General features: G+C 40.1%; 3 protein-coding genes across 13 annotated transcripts in view; 2 read left to right on the top strand and 1 right to left on the bottom strand.

Annotated features, from left to right (window-relative positions):
- Positions 1 to 3575, bottom strand: part of Usp20-33 (Ubiquitin specific protease 20/33) — a 22806-nt gene extending 19231 nt beyond the window's left edge. For all 6 annotated transcript variants that reach the window (XM_022842285.2, XM_022842284.2, XM_022842287.2 and 3 more), the window contains exon 1: positions 3269 to 3575. The gene's annotated coding sequence lies outside the window, so the exon portion shown is untranslated. The remainder of the gene's footprint in view (positions 1 to 3268) is intronic.
- A 301-nt stretch (positions 3576 to 3876) lies between these two features.
- LSm3 (U6 snRNA-associated Sm-like protein LSm3) lies at positions 3877 to 6434 on the top strand. Of its 2 annotated transcripts, none has more exons than XM_022842294.2 (4): positions 3877 to 3968; positions 4318 to 4393; positions 4731 to 4870; positions 5326 to 6434. In XM_022842294.2, exons 2-4 carry the CDS (start codon positions 4366 to 4368, stop codon positions 5467 to 5469), a joined length of 312 nt encoding a protein of 103 aa, XP_022698029.1. In that variant the 5' UTR covers positions 3877 to 3968; positions 4318 to 4365; the 3' UTR covers positions 5470 to 6434. The 2 variants fall into 2 exon arrangements, with proteins under 2 accessions (XP_022698029.1, XP_022698030.1); XM_022842295.2 differs by having other exon boundaries at positions 3909 to 3927.
- Positions 6435 to 6550: 116 nt separating this feature from the next.
- Positions 6551 to 16931, top strand: part of LOC111265522 (uncharacterized) — a 126324-nt gene continuing 115943 nt past the window's right edge. For all 5 annotated transcript variants that reach the window (XR_015313092.1, XR_002683500.2, XM_086970527.1 and 2 more), the window contains exon 1: positions 6551 to 14392. The gene's annotated coding sequence lies outside the window, so the exon portion shown is untranslated. The remainder of the gene's footprint in view (positions 14393 to 16931) is intronic.

The raw sequence follows: 16931 nt of genomic DNA, 5'->3' as shown, positions 1-16931 counted from the left end.
CTTTTCTATATATATATATATTATAATATATAATATATATATATATAGAAAAGGAAAGACCGACGACGGGCTATGGGAGTATCTCATAATTTTTCCTACAGGGAATTACTCCTGTAATGTTATTCGTGTTTTGACCATTGCAACGACGAAATAACTAAATCTTCCTACATTGATAAATATTATAAAACCGGACATAATTGAATTAGATAATAAGAATCGCAAGTGATTTATTCTGGGTCGTTATTTCCGTCGATAATTATGCGCGGTTTTCTTAATATTATTAAGCAAAAATTGCACAAAGTTTTTTTCGTCGAACAATTATTTTTTTCTGGTTCAAAAACAACGAGTTTTTAATAGTTAATAATGACACTACTGGCTCAGCGGGGTTATTATAAAAACAGACATAACCAGCTAGGATCACTAATATACAAATCATAATTCAAATCATATTCAGCCCCTGTATCGGGCGCTCGGTATTAAGCTATATTTGTCACTACAACGTCAAACTCACAACTGTGACTGCAATATCTCAACCAATTTCAGCGGAAAGCAAGCCAGATAATTATTAGCGTAAAAGAATCCATGACACTTGGCTACACTGATAGCTTAATGAAATCCAATTGTCTCTAATAACCCAGATTTACTTTTATTGATCCCCAAACCTAAATTAGCTGCCATTGTAAATATTATTTACAACGATTATCACTCTGGTTGGCTTGTATGTTGTATCTCCAAGACGAGCGGCTTCAACGATCGAATAAGCGTTCGTTCTGAAAAAAGGTAAAAGGAGATGTACCTAGTAGAATCTATTCTACCTACCTGTTCTGATTAAACACACGTTCACCCGTCTATAGCCCCAACAAGAAGTTTGATCCAATACCATGATCAATCCGTTTGCGATATCGTAGAATTTTTGTTTAATACTGGCATTATGGAATTATGGCTATATTCAAAACACAGGAAGAACACGTTCCACTATTAGTTGCCCCTTAATTCGTTTTAGTTGTTGTATTAGGTAAGAAGGTAAGCCTAATTAGCTTAAAGTGGTAAAAATTAAGGTCCTCGTTATAAAAGTAAACAACTTTCCGGTCAATGCGCATGCTATAAACCTGCGGCCTATAAACGGCCTTTTAAACACTGAATAAGCTTCGTCTCATACTTAAGATACATGTGGATTATGCAACGTGAATTTAACTTAACCAGTGGCTGTCGCGAGCAACCTAGTACTAGTACCTAGTAATGCCATTTTTCGGAAAAAATATTCCTTCAACAGCTATCGTATTTTTGCCTTAATCCTCTTTGACCATTTCCCTTTTGTTTACCTCGATAGGACACGTTTCTATTAATTCCGTTATTTGACCGCTTAATTGCGAAACTCTATCATTGTCTTAAGTCAAAATCACTTTCAAAGCGCCCCTTTCACCAACAAAGTAATAGGCATCCATACTTTATATAATAATGAGCTGCAGATATTCTCCTTTAAATTAGAGTGTGCCTAAGAGCCTTTCTTCATAGTCATACACCGCCCGCCTCGCAGACTAACTCATGGCGATGTTTTCACGTGATAGTAAATCGCATTTATGTTACTATCATGTCTAAAATTTATAACCGAACTCAGTTTATCGTGTACTATTTACTGTTCAATCTTCTTAGTTCAGACGTATGGTAAAACTACCGAAAAGATTTAACAATCTTCAGCGAAAAACGGCTGTCTTCGCAAACTACGTAGAATAAATACATTTTACATAGCTTGCTGATCTCGATTTTCTTTATCACATTAGTCGTCGCGAAGAAAAATCAGCACCTGTTTATCTTCTGACCACTTCCAAAGTATTGTGCAACAACCCCGTCATTAGTCAATGGACATCTAGTCGCTTTTCACGTTATTTGGCTGGGCTTACGTGATTCTTCTTTCTTGAGCGCTTGTGCAGGTGCGTATTGGCCTGTATTATTCTTCATTTAAAACTTCATTGTATTACCTTCGAGGATAATCGCATTCTTTCATGCTATTAATTAAGTTTTTATCAGTGAAGACACCGAGATTACATTTGTGGGAGTGAGACGGTAATCAGCTTGCTTGTTTTTGCTCGTTACTTTCACACAAGGTCGATAACACCATTAAAGCGCTGTTTCGATGTGACGTTTATTCTTAGAATGTCTCGTCCCACTCAGGATTTACTTAGAACCACGTTGGCAACCTGTACGATAGGCTCACTATTTACCGAATTCTCTACTCCTGAAAACTAAGTTTTCACGCAGATACATGTACGTTTAGGCTGAAACTTGCTTAGTTTGTTTTGCATAGGTCGTTCGCAATAAGCCATGCAGTTAAGCGTGTTTTTTCTATTTATATATGATACTCGCTCGCTGGCCAGTTGGACTTAACAACAGCTCAGCGCTGTGCCCTTACACTGTCTCTAGATGGCTGGTGTCGTAACGACAAAAATGAACGTAGCCATTATCCACACAAAAACAAAACCGAACATTCAACTGCCTGAGTAAGAACAGAAAGCCTGACGAGCTCATTGAAACAAAAACTTCGATATAACATCGGTAGTAAAAATTGTATATCTATACGACAACCAACAAACGTAATATATAGTATTATCTATCACTTACGTCATTATTCTCTGTATCAACTGGTGCGTAACGTTAGCTGCGAAGTCGTTAATTATTGATACTATTACTTGAATTATCAACAATAGCTGCAAATGGCTCTACTAGTGAACTGCTCTACCTAATCTCATAGTCGCTTTGTTCTACATAATTAATTCCTTATTTTCTGTTTTCATCGTATGGACACCTCGGAGCGTACAAATGATTAGCCCAAGCCGTAACAATAGTAACGCAAATAATGGTAACGAACCGCCAATTACGGTTCCCATACAAAAATCTACGTAAACAACTCATTCATTCCTTCACTATTATTGTTGTATGTTGTGGATTTAACATATGTATATACATGTTGGACTATCCGATTTCTATGCATCCGTCTGTTCGCTTTGCAGGGAAGACGCAACCCATCGGAGTATACGATGCAGTGAGATACATACGCATAGCTCAGCCCCAGATTCGCAGTCTTCAAAAGGAACAAATTATTCTGCACCATAAGTAGTCAGAGTAATATATGGGATAGCTAAGACATTTGCTTGCGGATGAAAAATGCCTATGAATTTTGGGCACAACTTCGCGAACGAACGGATTGTAGTACAGATAGTACATATATATAGATCACTACGCGATGCCCCATAACTATTGGTAAGCTTACCGCCGCCGTTGACGGGGTGAAATCCAATTGACTACTCGAAAAATTACTTCTAACGACTCGTCCTCGTTGACAACGAATCGAACACACAGACACACACGAAAGCACCATCGCTCAGACGATCATGGCCCTTCTATTGTTGGCTACTACGAATACTGCCGACGATGGTAGCAGTCGCAAATGCAGCACCAAACATCCGTAAATCAGCCATGACACTGCTCGATGCTGGGACGACGAATAATTTCGAACGGCCGAATACCGAATAGCGAAACACTGAATTTCGAAGCAAAATAAAAGCGCGTAAATTTGACTGTGAACGGAAAAAAACAGGTACATTGCGAATCGGTCCACTTCTACGTCGCGAATGCCGGTAGCAACAGCCATTAGAATAATCTCTTCGAGCGAATATTGGCTGGAGGATCGCTGATGGTGACCTTGCGAGAAGCGATAAAATTAGTTTTTCGATGGATTCGTACTACTTAGTAAAAGATTTGTTTTTGTTTCGTTTAAAGAGTATTGTGTTTTGTGGAGAGAAGCAGTGCGACGTCCTGTAATTTATTAGGGAAAAATTAATTACCGTTCGTGGTTGGTAATTTATTGACTAATCGTTTGCTAGAAGAAGAAAGTGCATCCTCTTTACTGTCAATAAGGAAAATCGCCGGGTAAACGATTAACGACTAACTTCTATTGCTATTGTGTTTCGGTGCGTACAATAGGCTCACGCTATTTTTACATGGCGCTGGGCGAGGGCGCTGCCTGCGCTTGCATCATACACAAATTAGTGCAATTAACACTACTGCTGATAGCTACATTTTGCCGATTTTCTTTTCGTGCTTAGTTTCTCCGATCTATAACCTTGGAGCTCTATCAAGTTTCAATTAGGAAGTTACTTTTCATGGGCTGTTTCAGTCTTATTGGCAAGGGCACTTAGAGCAACCTTAGGAAACAATGTTTGGCAGATCTTACAGACGACGCTCATTGTGATTTGTGTACATAACAAACAGAACGCAAAAAGACGTAGCGCTACTGAAGTTAATTTGTTCGATTTTCAGTAGGTATACCTGAAGTTTGGTAACGTCTAAACAGAAATTCTACCGAAAATGACGGATGAGACAGAAAATGCTTCCGGTAAGTAATTAGCTTACTCTTGCCTACATAATTCAGTGAGCAAAAAGCATTTAGCGAGACTGTACGGTTACGTTATACATTTTACATATTATGTATAAATGCAATAGTCGCAACGTGTTTAATCTACTCTCGCGGAATATGCCTGGCATCTTACACTTAGCATTTAATTAGGAATAGCAGTATTGCATTAAGATCAGACAAACTGCACCACAGCAGCATAGGCGCTATACATTTCTTATTTCGCTCTGGAAGTAGACATGTTCGAAGTATATGGGCTCCTAGTGACAGTATCTGTATTTTGAATTGTACTGTATTTACGCATTTGCACTACTGGCAGCGCCCAGCGTGATGAACGAGCCGCTAGACATGGTTCGATTGTCTCTCGATGAACGCGTATATGTTAAAATGCGACACGAACGCGAACTTCGGGGTAGATTACATGCTTACGACCAACATCTTAACATGGTCCTTGGAGATGTAAGTATTTTATGTTATACCTACCTAGATATATGAATAGAAAAGTGATACATACTATTTATAATCCTTTTTCTTTTGTATCGCACAAAATGTTTTACTGCACATTTGCATATTTTGAAGCACCAATTTCATTGGACCAACATATAAGTGTATAACTAAAATTCGATTAGAAAGAAACCGAATTATATGTCTATGTGCACAAAATAATTCTACAAACATCAATTGTTTGCTTTACCGCATACAAACATAAACAAGCATCGTAGAAATAAGGTACACGTACCATTTTCTAGACATCCTTATGCTTCTGTATCGCGCGAGTAAAACTAAGTTACATTAATCATAAGTCAGTTTTCGTTATCGAAGGCCTCGTTCGAACCAAATCGAGTCGCTGTTTTTGTGGATGTTTCTCTACCGTAAAGTGCTATATATTGACGGACCGTTCTCTGGTCATTCAGGTGGAGGAAACTGTGACAACGGTTGAAATCGACGAGGAGACTTACGAGGAAGTTTATAAAACGTCACGCCGCTCCATACCGATGTTGTTTGTCCGAGGCGACGGAGTGATTCTGGTTAGCCCACCGTCTAGGGGGACAAATTGAAGAGTTCCAGTTATCTGGCGTGCAAATGATGATGGGATAGTTGTTTTTGAGCGTCGTCCCTGCATTCGGGCTGAACAGCAATCACAGCGTCGATTCTAGAAGACCCATTTAGCCGGACGCCTATTTATTATTATGAATCGAATACTCAATAGCTGACAACCCCATTTTTTGGTCCCAACGATGTAGTTTGCTAGTATGTTCACGGCTCGGTAGGCTGATCATATGGAAGCAGTCGACTGTGTCCTGGGATGTGCTGGGGCTGTGGGGTATATATCATTGGGCTGGATGGAGCTATTGAAGAGTAATGATTATCTTCATCCCTAGACTTCGGTACCCCTCAAGAGGAATAGGTAGCATTGTAAACGTGCTGAAAGAGTGTATGAAAGAGTATTGAGAATGCTGTTCTTTGGAGTAGAAGCAAGAGACCGACCATGGTCCCACGAACTTGAATATTCGCCTATAATTACATATTAACGAATCTACGCGATGGTTTAGTAAGAATATAGTTGTGATGAATGTGGCAATTAATTAAGTGTACATGATGCTATTAATAAGATAATCTTGATTGACCTTGACTCTCTTTAAGCAGAGTTTAGCAAGCGAAATATCTAGCACAAAAGGAGAAAAAGTGAAATGTCCAGAACAAACTAAATATATAAATAGCACAGTGGCTCCATTTTACAAAATTAAATCTTTTTTGTAGGAAGTCAAAAAGGGAGTAAATCGATAGTTCGGGCAAAGCAGGCGTAGAGTTAAGTTAGAAAATCAATAACATGGTTCCGGAATGCGTTATTCCCAAAAAACAGTCAGGAAAAAACAGATCTTCATACCGCTTCCACTGTGCGTTCCTTTGATGAATTATGTATAAATATATAGCCTTATAAACTGTGAGCCTAAGAGTAGATAAAAAAGTTTTTGTGATGATATTCACTGCAAAAATAAACAAGCGCAGCTTGAGAATTTAATAGATGATTTCTCTCTTGCCGAAGAGATACAGGATTGAAGTGCTCAATCTCAACTGATTTGAAAGTAATTTTTTCAAGACATTCCGAGACATTTTTCGAATAGAACTAAATAGATCAAACGGTATATTCGACTAGATCAAATGAACTATTTGGATTTCAATTTTATTTACATAGCGGTTGTTAAACTAACACACAAGCAAGAGTATCGGCTATAGCACGTCTAAAAAGGTTCATACTAGTATCAATAGTTATATTGCAGTTATATAACTGTACACTGATGTAGTACGTTTTGTATGTGCTTCGCGCCTAGGATATTGATATGACTAGGTTGATTCCTAAATATCTCAAGTTCTGTGATGCAAGTCGACTCAATGGATAAGTCCATGTTTTGGTATAGCCATTAATTTTACATGAAATCTTTCCATAACAATATGAGCATATAAACGAAGCATAATATATATAGCATAATATATATAAATATACATAGCATAATATGTATTTTACACATTAAATTTAGAGATAAAAATTGGCCATATAAAGAAATAGTCTGGTAGCCTAAACAGACAGTTGTCTACAGACTGCCGATATCCCTACTTGCTAGGAAAACAGAAAATTCTAAAAAAATTTGTTCGCAAAGTTATGTACGTTTTCAAAACTTTTCAGCTTAAACTGCTTTAAGATTTAATCCTTATTATTTTTTTGAGTACCTATTATATATTATCACTTACCTTGCAGAATCATGTAAATTGAACACCAGAAATAAGACTTTCAAGGACCTTGGCGTGCGACAAGACTTTGTTTGCAGGAAACGAGCTCAAGGCATAATTTCTGATCACGTAAGTTCTCGACGTCGCCTGGTTGGGGACACTAACGACAATAAAACAGTGTCCTAATAGCGAAAAAGAAAAAGCAAAATAAAGATGGACTCAATACGTTAGGTAAACTTTATCTGCATTTAATGAAAACGTTGTATGCTGAAACTAAAAAATACGATTCTCCCACAAATTAGCTTTGGAGCAACCTTTAAAAAGTTCACAGCCGGACTAATCATAAAATGGTTTGATTTGATTATTCACTTACTGTCTCTCAATCACTCTATCTCGATCTTTGATTGCTGATAACGTTCCTATTTGTAGAATTTTTATATGAGAAACGTGGGTTTTTAAGGCCAAATCTTCGAAATACTGTTGGGTACACGAATGCTAGATCGTGTTGGCATTAAAAGCATCGGAAATTGCGGAAGCAATCGGAAACAAAATCTAACAGTCATGTCGGCTTGCCACCTTGGTAAATTGTTAAGGCTCGAGTATATAACGGTTCAAATGCTGCTACGCTATCGCGTCTCCAGCTTGGATGCAACGAACTCTCATAAATTTTCGACAGACTACTAAGGAGTGTATGCGTTTGTTTCTGATGACTGGTATCTTAGAAAACATGTCACGCGTTTTTCGCTTGTATCTTGTCTTGGAACAGTTAGCGGTTTTTAATTTGAACTTTACTATTCGATAGGTTACTCGATAGCCTTGCTAAAAAATATAAAAAATAAATACGTATAATTGTAGTAGAATTTAATTGGTGACAATATGATAATAGCAATGCTGACTCATCAGCAGGTTGTTGCGGCAGCATTTCTTGGTATAACCGTTACAGTCGTATACACTACCCTAATCCACCCAGAGGCCGTTAGCTCAACGAATGTTTCGCAAATCTAAAGGACTCAAGATTTCTGCCGAGCGGTAACTTCATACTTGGTCCATTCCGATGGCTCTAGTCATCTTTAGAGAGCCTGCTCGTCCAAATGTTCTGCGTTACATTCAGTTATCCAGCATTATAAGGGTCCTACTTGACTTGATTTTCAGCATTTTAGTTCATACTGTAGTATATTCTACTCTAAGCAGTAGTGGCATATTGGTCCATTCTCTTCTAGATTTCTGCCACTTCGGTCAGGAGCAGTTTCGTGTTGTTTCCTTCCTTAGTTGTCTTGTAGAGAGTTTGAAATGTTGTATAACTATATCATGACCGAAGCGTATTTATAAGGCCATAAGATGAATTGTAAATCCCGATGATGGCGTGTTTACCTGGTAAATTTGAGGGATACGTGGTGGTCTGGAATTAAATCCAAGCGCGGGCACACTTCCTTCCCACTGCTCGGAACCAGCCGTCTGATACTGTGTTTAGTAGTTTATTAACGTTTATTAAGTTTAGTCGCATTTCGAGCACAAATGATTATAGACAACTTCAATGCTTTTAACTTCATTTTGCGTACAGGCCGAAATCTCAAAATACGTAAGTTTCAGCTCTCTATTAGTAGCCTTTTTTTTTATACCTATTTAACTACAGGGTACTTTCCTGTCAATCTTTAATGGTAATGTTCCAATTGCGTTCAGTGCTTCTCCAGCGTGGTGTTAATCTAAATGTTCCGAGTCTTACGTCTGGTTCTGTCGTTAAACATCGCTTTACGCGGCTGGCTCTTTCCAGCTTGAAATGAGGTGACTTTCGGCTTTGGGCCTATACTACCTCACTTGATTTCTCTAAGTTTAGTGAGCAAACACGTTGCTATTGTGTCGTCACAGGATAGTTTTTGGCCTATCTGAACTCCACCGGCAGTCATTAACGTCTTAGTACTCGTTCATATTCAGATACACCTTCTGGTATTTTGGCATTTCACTTGCTTATACTGTACCTATCTGGAAAGCGAGATCCTAGCTTTACGCAAATGCTAACAAGTCTCCGGAATAATGGACATTTTCTAGATAAAAGATAGCGATTTCTGCATAACTTTAAATCGAAAAAATCAACCTTAATGAATTCGAAATGTCAGTAATTTAGCCTATTGCTGATAGTTATTGTTGGTGATTTGGCTTTAAATAGACATAGAACGAATAATAAAATTAAACCATCCTCTATACATGACTACTCTCATTGCCTCAATCTGGATAGTGGTTCATTCGACACCAATTTCAGCTTTTAGTAGTTAAATAAGACCACGGTGCCCTGTGCACGTCTCATAGCAAAAATGCTCCATCTACCGAGCTCGACAATCTTCTATAAACCTCATATTTGCGTACACATGATATTCATGGAAATAACCTTAGTTTTATTTTGGGTAAACTCAAGAAATTCAATTTTTAAAATAAATAGTCATTTTGCCTTCATTGTGTTGGAAATATTATCGTGAACAATGATGTAGTGAACAGCATTTATGAGCTGAACTTGCCAAATCTTGTCTGGTCACTCAAGTTTCGTGTCATTTTGATTTATTTTTTAACTATATTGCTTCCTAGGGTATATCATCAAATAATCGCAACCAACAACGGGATTTAGAAAATATATCTAACTTGAATTAAAAAAAAAATAACCATACGCTTTTGCACGGAAATCCTTCATATACGCGACTATGATACAGAGATTATTTTAAAATTTCAGTTCACTTTGAAAGATATGTTATCTATTTGAGCCAGCGAGCTGAATGAAGCTGATTTGAATTGTTCTCCGCCAGACCTACACAATCTAATCTTCTATTATTTACGCTCTCATCTACCTGACTGTGTACCTACACGTTACATAGTAGAGGATAAAATCCGTGGGCTATAAACCTTGTGTCTAGGTAAATATAATTTCAGTACATTCCCAGTCACCACTGGTCATTACGGCGTAGTGCAAAACGAGAAATTATCCTCCGTCTGTTGATGAAGATACGATATGCCACAAGAGGTCGAACAAATTATTGTTTTGTCGAACAAATTGTGTTAATGCCAGTCTATGTGGCGTTTAAGATCGACAACGCATAGTCTCTATCCACTAAAATTTTTGAGGTTTTTTTGGTACGTCGCCTTTTTCGGCTCCTTTTCTCCTTTAGTCTGTACCACAAAACCTTATATCAGAGTTAAACAAACCAAGCTACGTGAATGAGCTGAAAATGTTTAGCCGACACGCACGAAGGCAAGTCTGCATGCTCTCCGAAACCTTATGACTTAACCTTTAGACTAATTGCTTTGAGGACCGAAGTGGCAGGGCACTGTACTGCTGATCTATTATCTTACATCGCAAATAAACTCTGCTTTTACTGCACGTCACGAAATCGTTGGCGTGCAAAATGTTCTTGGAGAATTGCAGTTGCTTATCTCACGAAAGAAGGTTATTAATAAGGAAAAAAAGACATAAAATGACTGCCCCGCGGGCAATACCTATTGCCTGACGCCTTTTTCTGCGACCCTATTTTTCATAGCGACCGAATTACGATACAAGCTGTGCTAATACAATGGTTCTTGAATTAAAGTTGACTTGTGTAAAGTCGGTAACGACAAAGTATAGACGCTGGCTTGAGTGATGTAGTGATTTGTAGGTTTCATCCGTGGACATTTCACAGGCCGTCACCGTCGATCTGACAGTATAGGTTCAGTTTCTATCTTCTAAAAGAAATGTTTTGAACTTTACATCCGGGGTTTTAGGTAAGCATTGCATCAGACAAAAGTAACAGCTAAGGGGGTTATATGCGAATATCTATGCACATATATATATATATATACACTCAAATGTATAGTGCGGCGAACTGGACCGCGATTTACAAGTAGAATGAAAAAAATAGATTATCTTTTATTGGTACTGTATGTTCGGTATAAAGTATAAACCAATAAAATTGAAAAGCTGTGACCTATTGATACCTGTGTACTCACGTTCTGTCGATTGCGGCTGTCATAGCGTGTTAATTATGAAAGATATGATAGTTAGTTTCTTACTTAAAACATTCGCCTGCTGAAGCGGCCTCATAGAATAAGCGCTATTTTAGATTTTAAAAAATCATGTTACAGTGGGTACAACCTGTCCATTGATGAGTGCAGACCTTAATCTCGGAGCTAGATGAATAAAACAAATATCTCGAGTTGTACATACACCACCATTGCGCAAATTCGCATCCTACCTCTCGGATACCATAGGAATTTGCCAGGTTCAGTAAGTACTAATTTATTTATTCATTTAATCGCACATACAATTCAAAAATAGAGGTTTGCTTTGAGTTCTAAGAAAAACACGTAAACACTGCATATTTTGTATAAATAAAAAAATAATTTTAAATCTCAAACATTACAGACGTTTGAATTTTTTATACTCACTGTATTTACTGTCTATTTATTTATGTCTAACGTTTACATCAGGTTTAAGGCTTATTCATTAAAGGTAAATTTATTTGGCAAACAAAGTCAAACATGCCTATACTCTTCTGATTTATCAGGCACCATTCTTTGCTCAACATAGCATTTTATAACTTAATCAGTTTTCACTCAGTCTATTTGACAATCTTTAGAGGCATCTAAAAACTCTCTGATTTCAAAATCTACCGCCACCGCCAGCGCTCGCAAGCATCATTGCACTTCTCTTACACCCACACATACCGACAGCCTCATTCCTTCGCTCTTTCCCACGGCGGTGCGTTGCTCCCTAGCGCCCTCTGCCGGCGGGTGAGAGGAATGGCCACCTACTTCCAATTGACTGATCTGCCTGCTTCTGCTACCGTGTCCGTTCCCGACGCAGGATCACCGCTTCCATAACATCAGCACAACGCTGCTACCACAGCCATCCGGTACTACCCTCCGTTCCGTACAACAAGCGAATGGGTGAGAGAGTAAACGGACGAGTGGAACCACTTCGTCGTATCAGCGGCCACAGCGACAACTAAGACGAAAAATTCCCAGCTGACGTCCCTTCGTGCCAGAAAGTAACCGGTAACCATTGCGGACTGCTGTTGTTACTGTTATTACTGGTGTTATTGATCTAGCGTCGCTTACACCGTTCAGTTTATCGACGTCTGATGGTGGTTATTCGTGCTAGCGGTCGCCGTACTGGCTCTGCTGCAGCTGAACACTACCTGTCTTTCTGGCCGTCCAGCGATCGCTTCTTACCTCAATGCCTATGATATAGATTTCTCATCACAATCTGGAGATTGTCCCGCTGCGGTATAGCATAGGAGTGGAATATACGTAACGATGATGCTGAATGTGATAGCGATGATCGCTACTGGTTGTTCTGTGCTCTACTAATTGATTGATTTCCACTTGAGGTCGGTATCGAATGGCAGAACCTCCAATAGTAGCAGCAACCATCGAAAAACCAGTTGTAGGTGGCTTAGGAAAGAGCACGACGCTAACTACTGCGCTCACAAAGACCGTCAGTTAGAAACACTGTCCGACGGCGGTGGCTGCGGCGCCAGCCAGCCCGGCAGCACTGACTCCCCCTTTTCTTCTCTCAACAGCGGAGTGGCGAGAGACGCGACGGCGTCAACCTTTTGCGATTCTAAAGAGGCAGAAACAGGCAGCCTCTAGCACCAAGCTGAACAACGTAGGAAAGAGCTAAGATTCAAAGGGTGTCCTGGCGCGCTGATCGGTGAGACGACCAGCGCCGCTTAGAACAGCAGCCACAGTCACAGCAGCCGCGGAGCTCAGGGCAGCAACTAAGCGGCAGTGGCCGTTGTTCGTTACATTGTCGGCTAACTGTGGCGCTAGTTAATAGTACTGTCGTGGTCGTTGTTGTTATTGTCACGTGTTTTTGCGAAACTCTGCGGTGGTTCAGTGCGGAGGTGCTGCAAAGGCGTCTGGTGTTCCTGGTCGCAACGATGCGATCGGATAAGAACTAGAGCAGACGAAAATCACATCGTGGCTCTGAGTGGCTGGTGGAAAGAAGCAGTCCCCGCGGTGTTCTAACTTCTACCACTCCGAAAAAGGACAGGTTTCCTTCCGTAATCCTTTCTTCCGAAAAGCTGCATTTAAGAGGACTGCCGTCTCGGAGGTGCTGCATAGGATTGGAGAACTTTGCGCACCTCCACTTCGTCGAAGATCGGGGAGCATGAACAAATAGTGTGACGAGGACGACGATTTCGTACTGGATTTGATGAAGCAAGCTAGATTTTCAGTGTTCTAGTTAAGTAAAGAAGCGGTGCACGTTATGAACAGGCTCCCCTAACAACCACAACGGCGCGTCAACTGACGACGAAAACGGCATCGTTCGACGGAAAAGAGAAATAGCTAGTTCAGGGCAGCGTAGGTGAAAGTGTCTTCCCCTAACAACTTTCTAGCAGTGATCTCGTTCAATATCGGTCTGTATTACCGTTGCCTGATTTGCGTGTTATTACCATAAAGACATTAAACAATTACAAATAACGCAACGTTTCGTAAAAATCGACAACAGCAAGGACGACAACGACAATCAGAGCAAGAACGCGCAATAAGCAGAGGTAAATTCGCCAAGAGGCCATTATAGAAATTTAGCGGTGCCTACTGGCTATTTGGCAAAGGTTCCTGTTGTGGTAGTGTCAGCTTGCCAAAAGAGCAAGATTAGGAAGTAACTGCGGTACTTTAGGAAGAGAACGAACCTTGGCGACTGACCGACCCAGCAACCGTTAACAATCACGCTCTATTCGTTGTCGAGAGTTTTAAAGAGAATTCACTGTTTTATTGCCGTTTGTTTCCCAGTTTGTTCAGTTGTGTTGTCAGCTAATAAGGCAAATGTGTTAAGAAAGAACTTTTTCGAAGGTGGGAGCTATTACGGGAGAAACCATTAAGGAACACCCATCGAGGATTTGCTGTGTGCGTTAGTGAATGTGAGGATAAAAAATAATTCGAGTTGGAATATTGTCACCCCCCCCCCTCCCGCCCCACAACCCTTGTGGTGGATTATTTTTAATATTATGTGATCTTTGCTTTGTGGTGAGCTAACTCAATGTGCTGGTTCTTCATATACACCGGATTCGTTCCACGGATATATAGATCAGCAGGAAACAGTTAATTAGTCGAGGATATCGACGGGAATCTACGCACGTACATGTTACACATTAATTACTGACTTCTTCAATTGGATATATTAATAGATACTCTATTTGAAAACTGTCAATCAGCTGGCACCGGACTGAAGCTAGCATAACTGGTGTTCCATCGGATACGCCGAAGAACGACGCATCTCAGTGGGTAAGTTTTTTATTGGAACTAGCTGACATTATTTCACTAAGATGTTTATAGGATTTAGATTTTGCACACCTGTGCACCGAAATGGTTCATTACCGAACCAACAAATGAGTGGATTCTATCAATTAACTTCCTACTTGGAACCTAGCCCTGTGCGGCGGCTTGAAGCTAAAATGAAGGATCTCAAAATCGAGGAATATTTTGAGCTACTTTTGATTGCTGTAAAGCTTGCTCTCGCTAGGTTTTTTGATTCTTTGAACTTTATGTGTAATAGGTAAAAGCGAAACTAGTTTCATATTTTTCATCGGTTTACCTAGACGTTGGGTGAACAGGTGATCGGGCTCATGCCCATATACCAATACATTGAAGTAAGCAGCGTAAAAGTGTCCAGAAATAATCGGTATAGATACCTGATTTTCAGCTATTTTTTTCCGATATTTTATACTTTTTGTTCTTTCAGTTTTCTTTCATATCACATCAGCAAATACTAAAAATGTATATCACCCTTTATCAGCTGAGTTCCCACTTTTAATATAAATACACCTAAATAAATGCACTTTGTTGTTGTTGTTGTCGTCATCTTCAAATTACATCTTTTGAGCCTATTCAAGGCTAGTTCTATGTAGTATATATAGGATGTAACAGACTGTTCAGTGATAAATAGGCCCCGCGGTGTATCTTACGATACAGTAGTTTTGACTAAAATTATAAATCGAAACTTTGTCTATTCTTGGAATAAACGAAGCTCCTAGAGAGCCGCCAAAAGCGTCAGTTTAATGGCATACGACTATGGCAAACTCGACTAGTTCCAAAACTAAATCGTTCAAGCTAAATTTTAGCACAGAAAACTTTCAAGCCGATGGACAATTGGGACCTGACGACGATATGGTGGTTATATATACTTGTATCTTGCTTACTAATATCTATAAGTTATGCGCTGCTGAAGGCCCAGGTACGTATCGATAACTGAGGAAATTCATTGGACTCTTTCAACCTGCGTGTTAGATTTGAATACTAACTCTGGCCCTTAGTTTTATGCCGTCCTCCATTATGCACACCTTGACACACTTCATACTTCTGTTGGCCCCTGTCAATGCATCAGCTCATATTTACGGCGATCGTTCTTGCGGTACTTGTACTGGCTGGTATTTGCCAATATTCTCGAAGGCAAGATTCGCGCCGTCCATCCGACGACCATCCATTTTTCCGGCGATACGTTTTTCAACAATTTCTTACATTTTTCGTTTATTTGGTACTGGCAGTTTTTTTTCGATCCGCAGTGGAATTCTGGGCGCAGTTTTGGGCGATGGCAATCGTTTACGCTCGATTAAGGAGCGTTCGTTTTGATATTTTCCGTGTTGTCTGTTTTGTCTGATCATCCGTTGTTCTATTGTTCGGGTTTAGTTCGTGCTTTCCCGGGCTTGCCGCCCGCTTGCATAAGCATGGCTGGTTTAGGAGAGAATTCGATTTTATAGATAAGTCGAAAACGAAGAATAAGAGATAATAGTCCTTGCTTCTGTTTGACCAACATACGTCCGCGCATCCAACGCTTTGAAGCACTGTTACTATAGTGTTTCCTCCACTGCTTCATTTACCGCCGATCAAGGCTGTGGCGGGGGATTCTGTCGACAGACCCTAGCAAAGTGCATTCAGCAGTTCTGTCCCATGTCCAGCTGACATCATCCCCAACTCGTAACCATAAGCGAGTAGCTGAATTGTTGTATCATCATCACTTTTGCCACATGTGTCAGTAACTAGCTTCTCTATAGTAATTTTCACTGCAAAGTTGTAGTAAAGTACGGGCAAGAGGTAAGCCATCAATGAGCATGATGGGTCTGATGCTGACAGTGTTGATGTTCGCCATCAGGCCTACTTCACCTCGGACCCCCCGCGCGACAAAGTTCCTGCCAAACAGTTGGTAACTCTCGTTACTAATAACACTAGGCTACGTCGAAATGCCGGCCAAATACTGACGCTTAAATCCGATGGCCGTAGACCTGTTGTGTTCTGGACGCATGTCAGGACGCGACGACCCCGTACCCACAACGAATACGACAATGATTAAGCGAAGGCGTTTACACGACGCTGATGCCAGCTGTTGACTGTTGGCTCGACGTTATTTCACTCGCAAAACTACTGTTGTTTTAGCGATGGCTGGTTCTCTTTGGACGACTCAAAGGACTTCATTCGATGGACCGTTGCGCTCTTGGCTTGTTCGATTGGCTTTTAAGGATACGTCTCGTCGTCAGCGTACGTACCGCTTGTGGGGGATTACACTACAACCCATCGCACTTAAGTGTCGACGACGAAAGTTGCTTATTGCTGCTTAGTAAACTTGCCGCACACAATTGTATAGTGGCTTACATTCGTATTGACTGTCGTAAGACCAGTCAGCAGTTGTATGCCCACTAAATGCCCAGAAATATGAGTGAGTAAAGATGTTAACGAGACGCCAGTAAGCCTGTACTTGAAATGAGGATACTTGCAGCGCCCTATAAAGGTTGTGGTTTCTAGTTGTGTGTCGATAGATTAATCAACAGAT

The sequence above is a fragment of the Varroa jacobsoni genome, unplaced genomic scaffold (assembly GCF_002532875.2).
Source record: "Varroa jacobsoni isolate VJ856 unplaced genomic scaffold, vjacob_1.0 scaffold_979, whole genome shotgun sequence".
Classification (NCBI taxonomy): domain Eukaryota; kingdom Metazoa; phylum Arthropoda; class Arachnida; order Mesostigmata; family Varroidae; genus Varroa; species Varroa jacobsoni.
The sequence above is the reverse complement of the archived record's forward strand: the minus strand, read 5'-3'. Positions and strand labels throughout refer to the sequence as shown.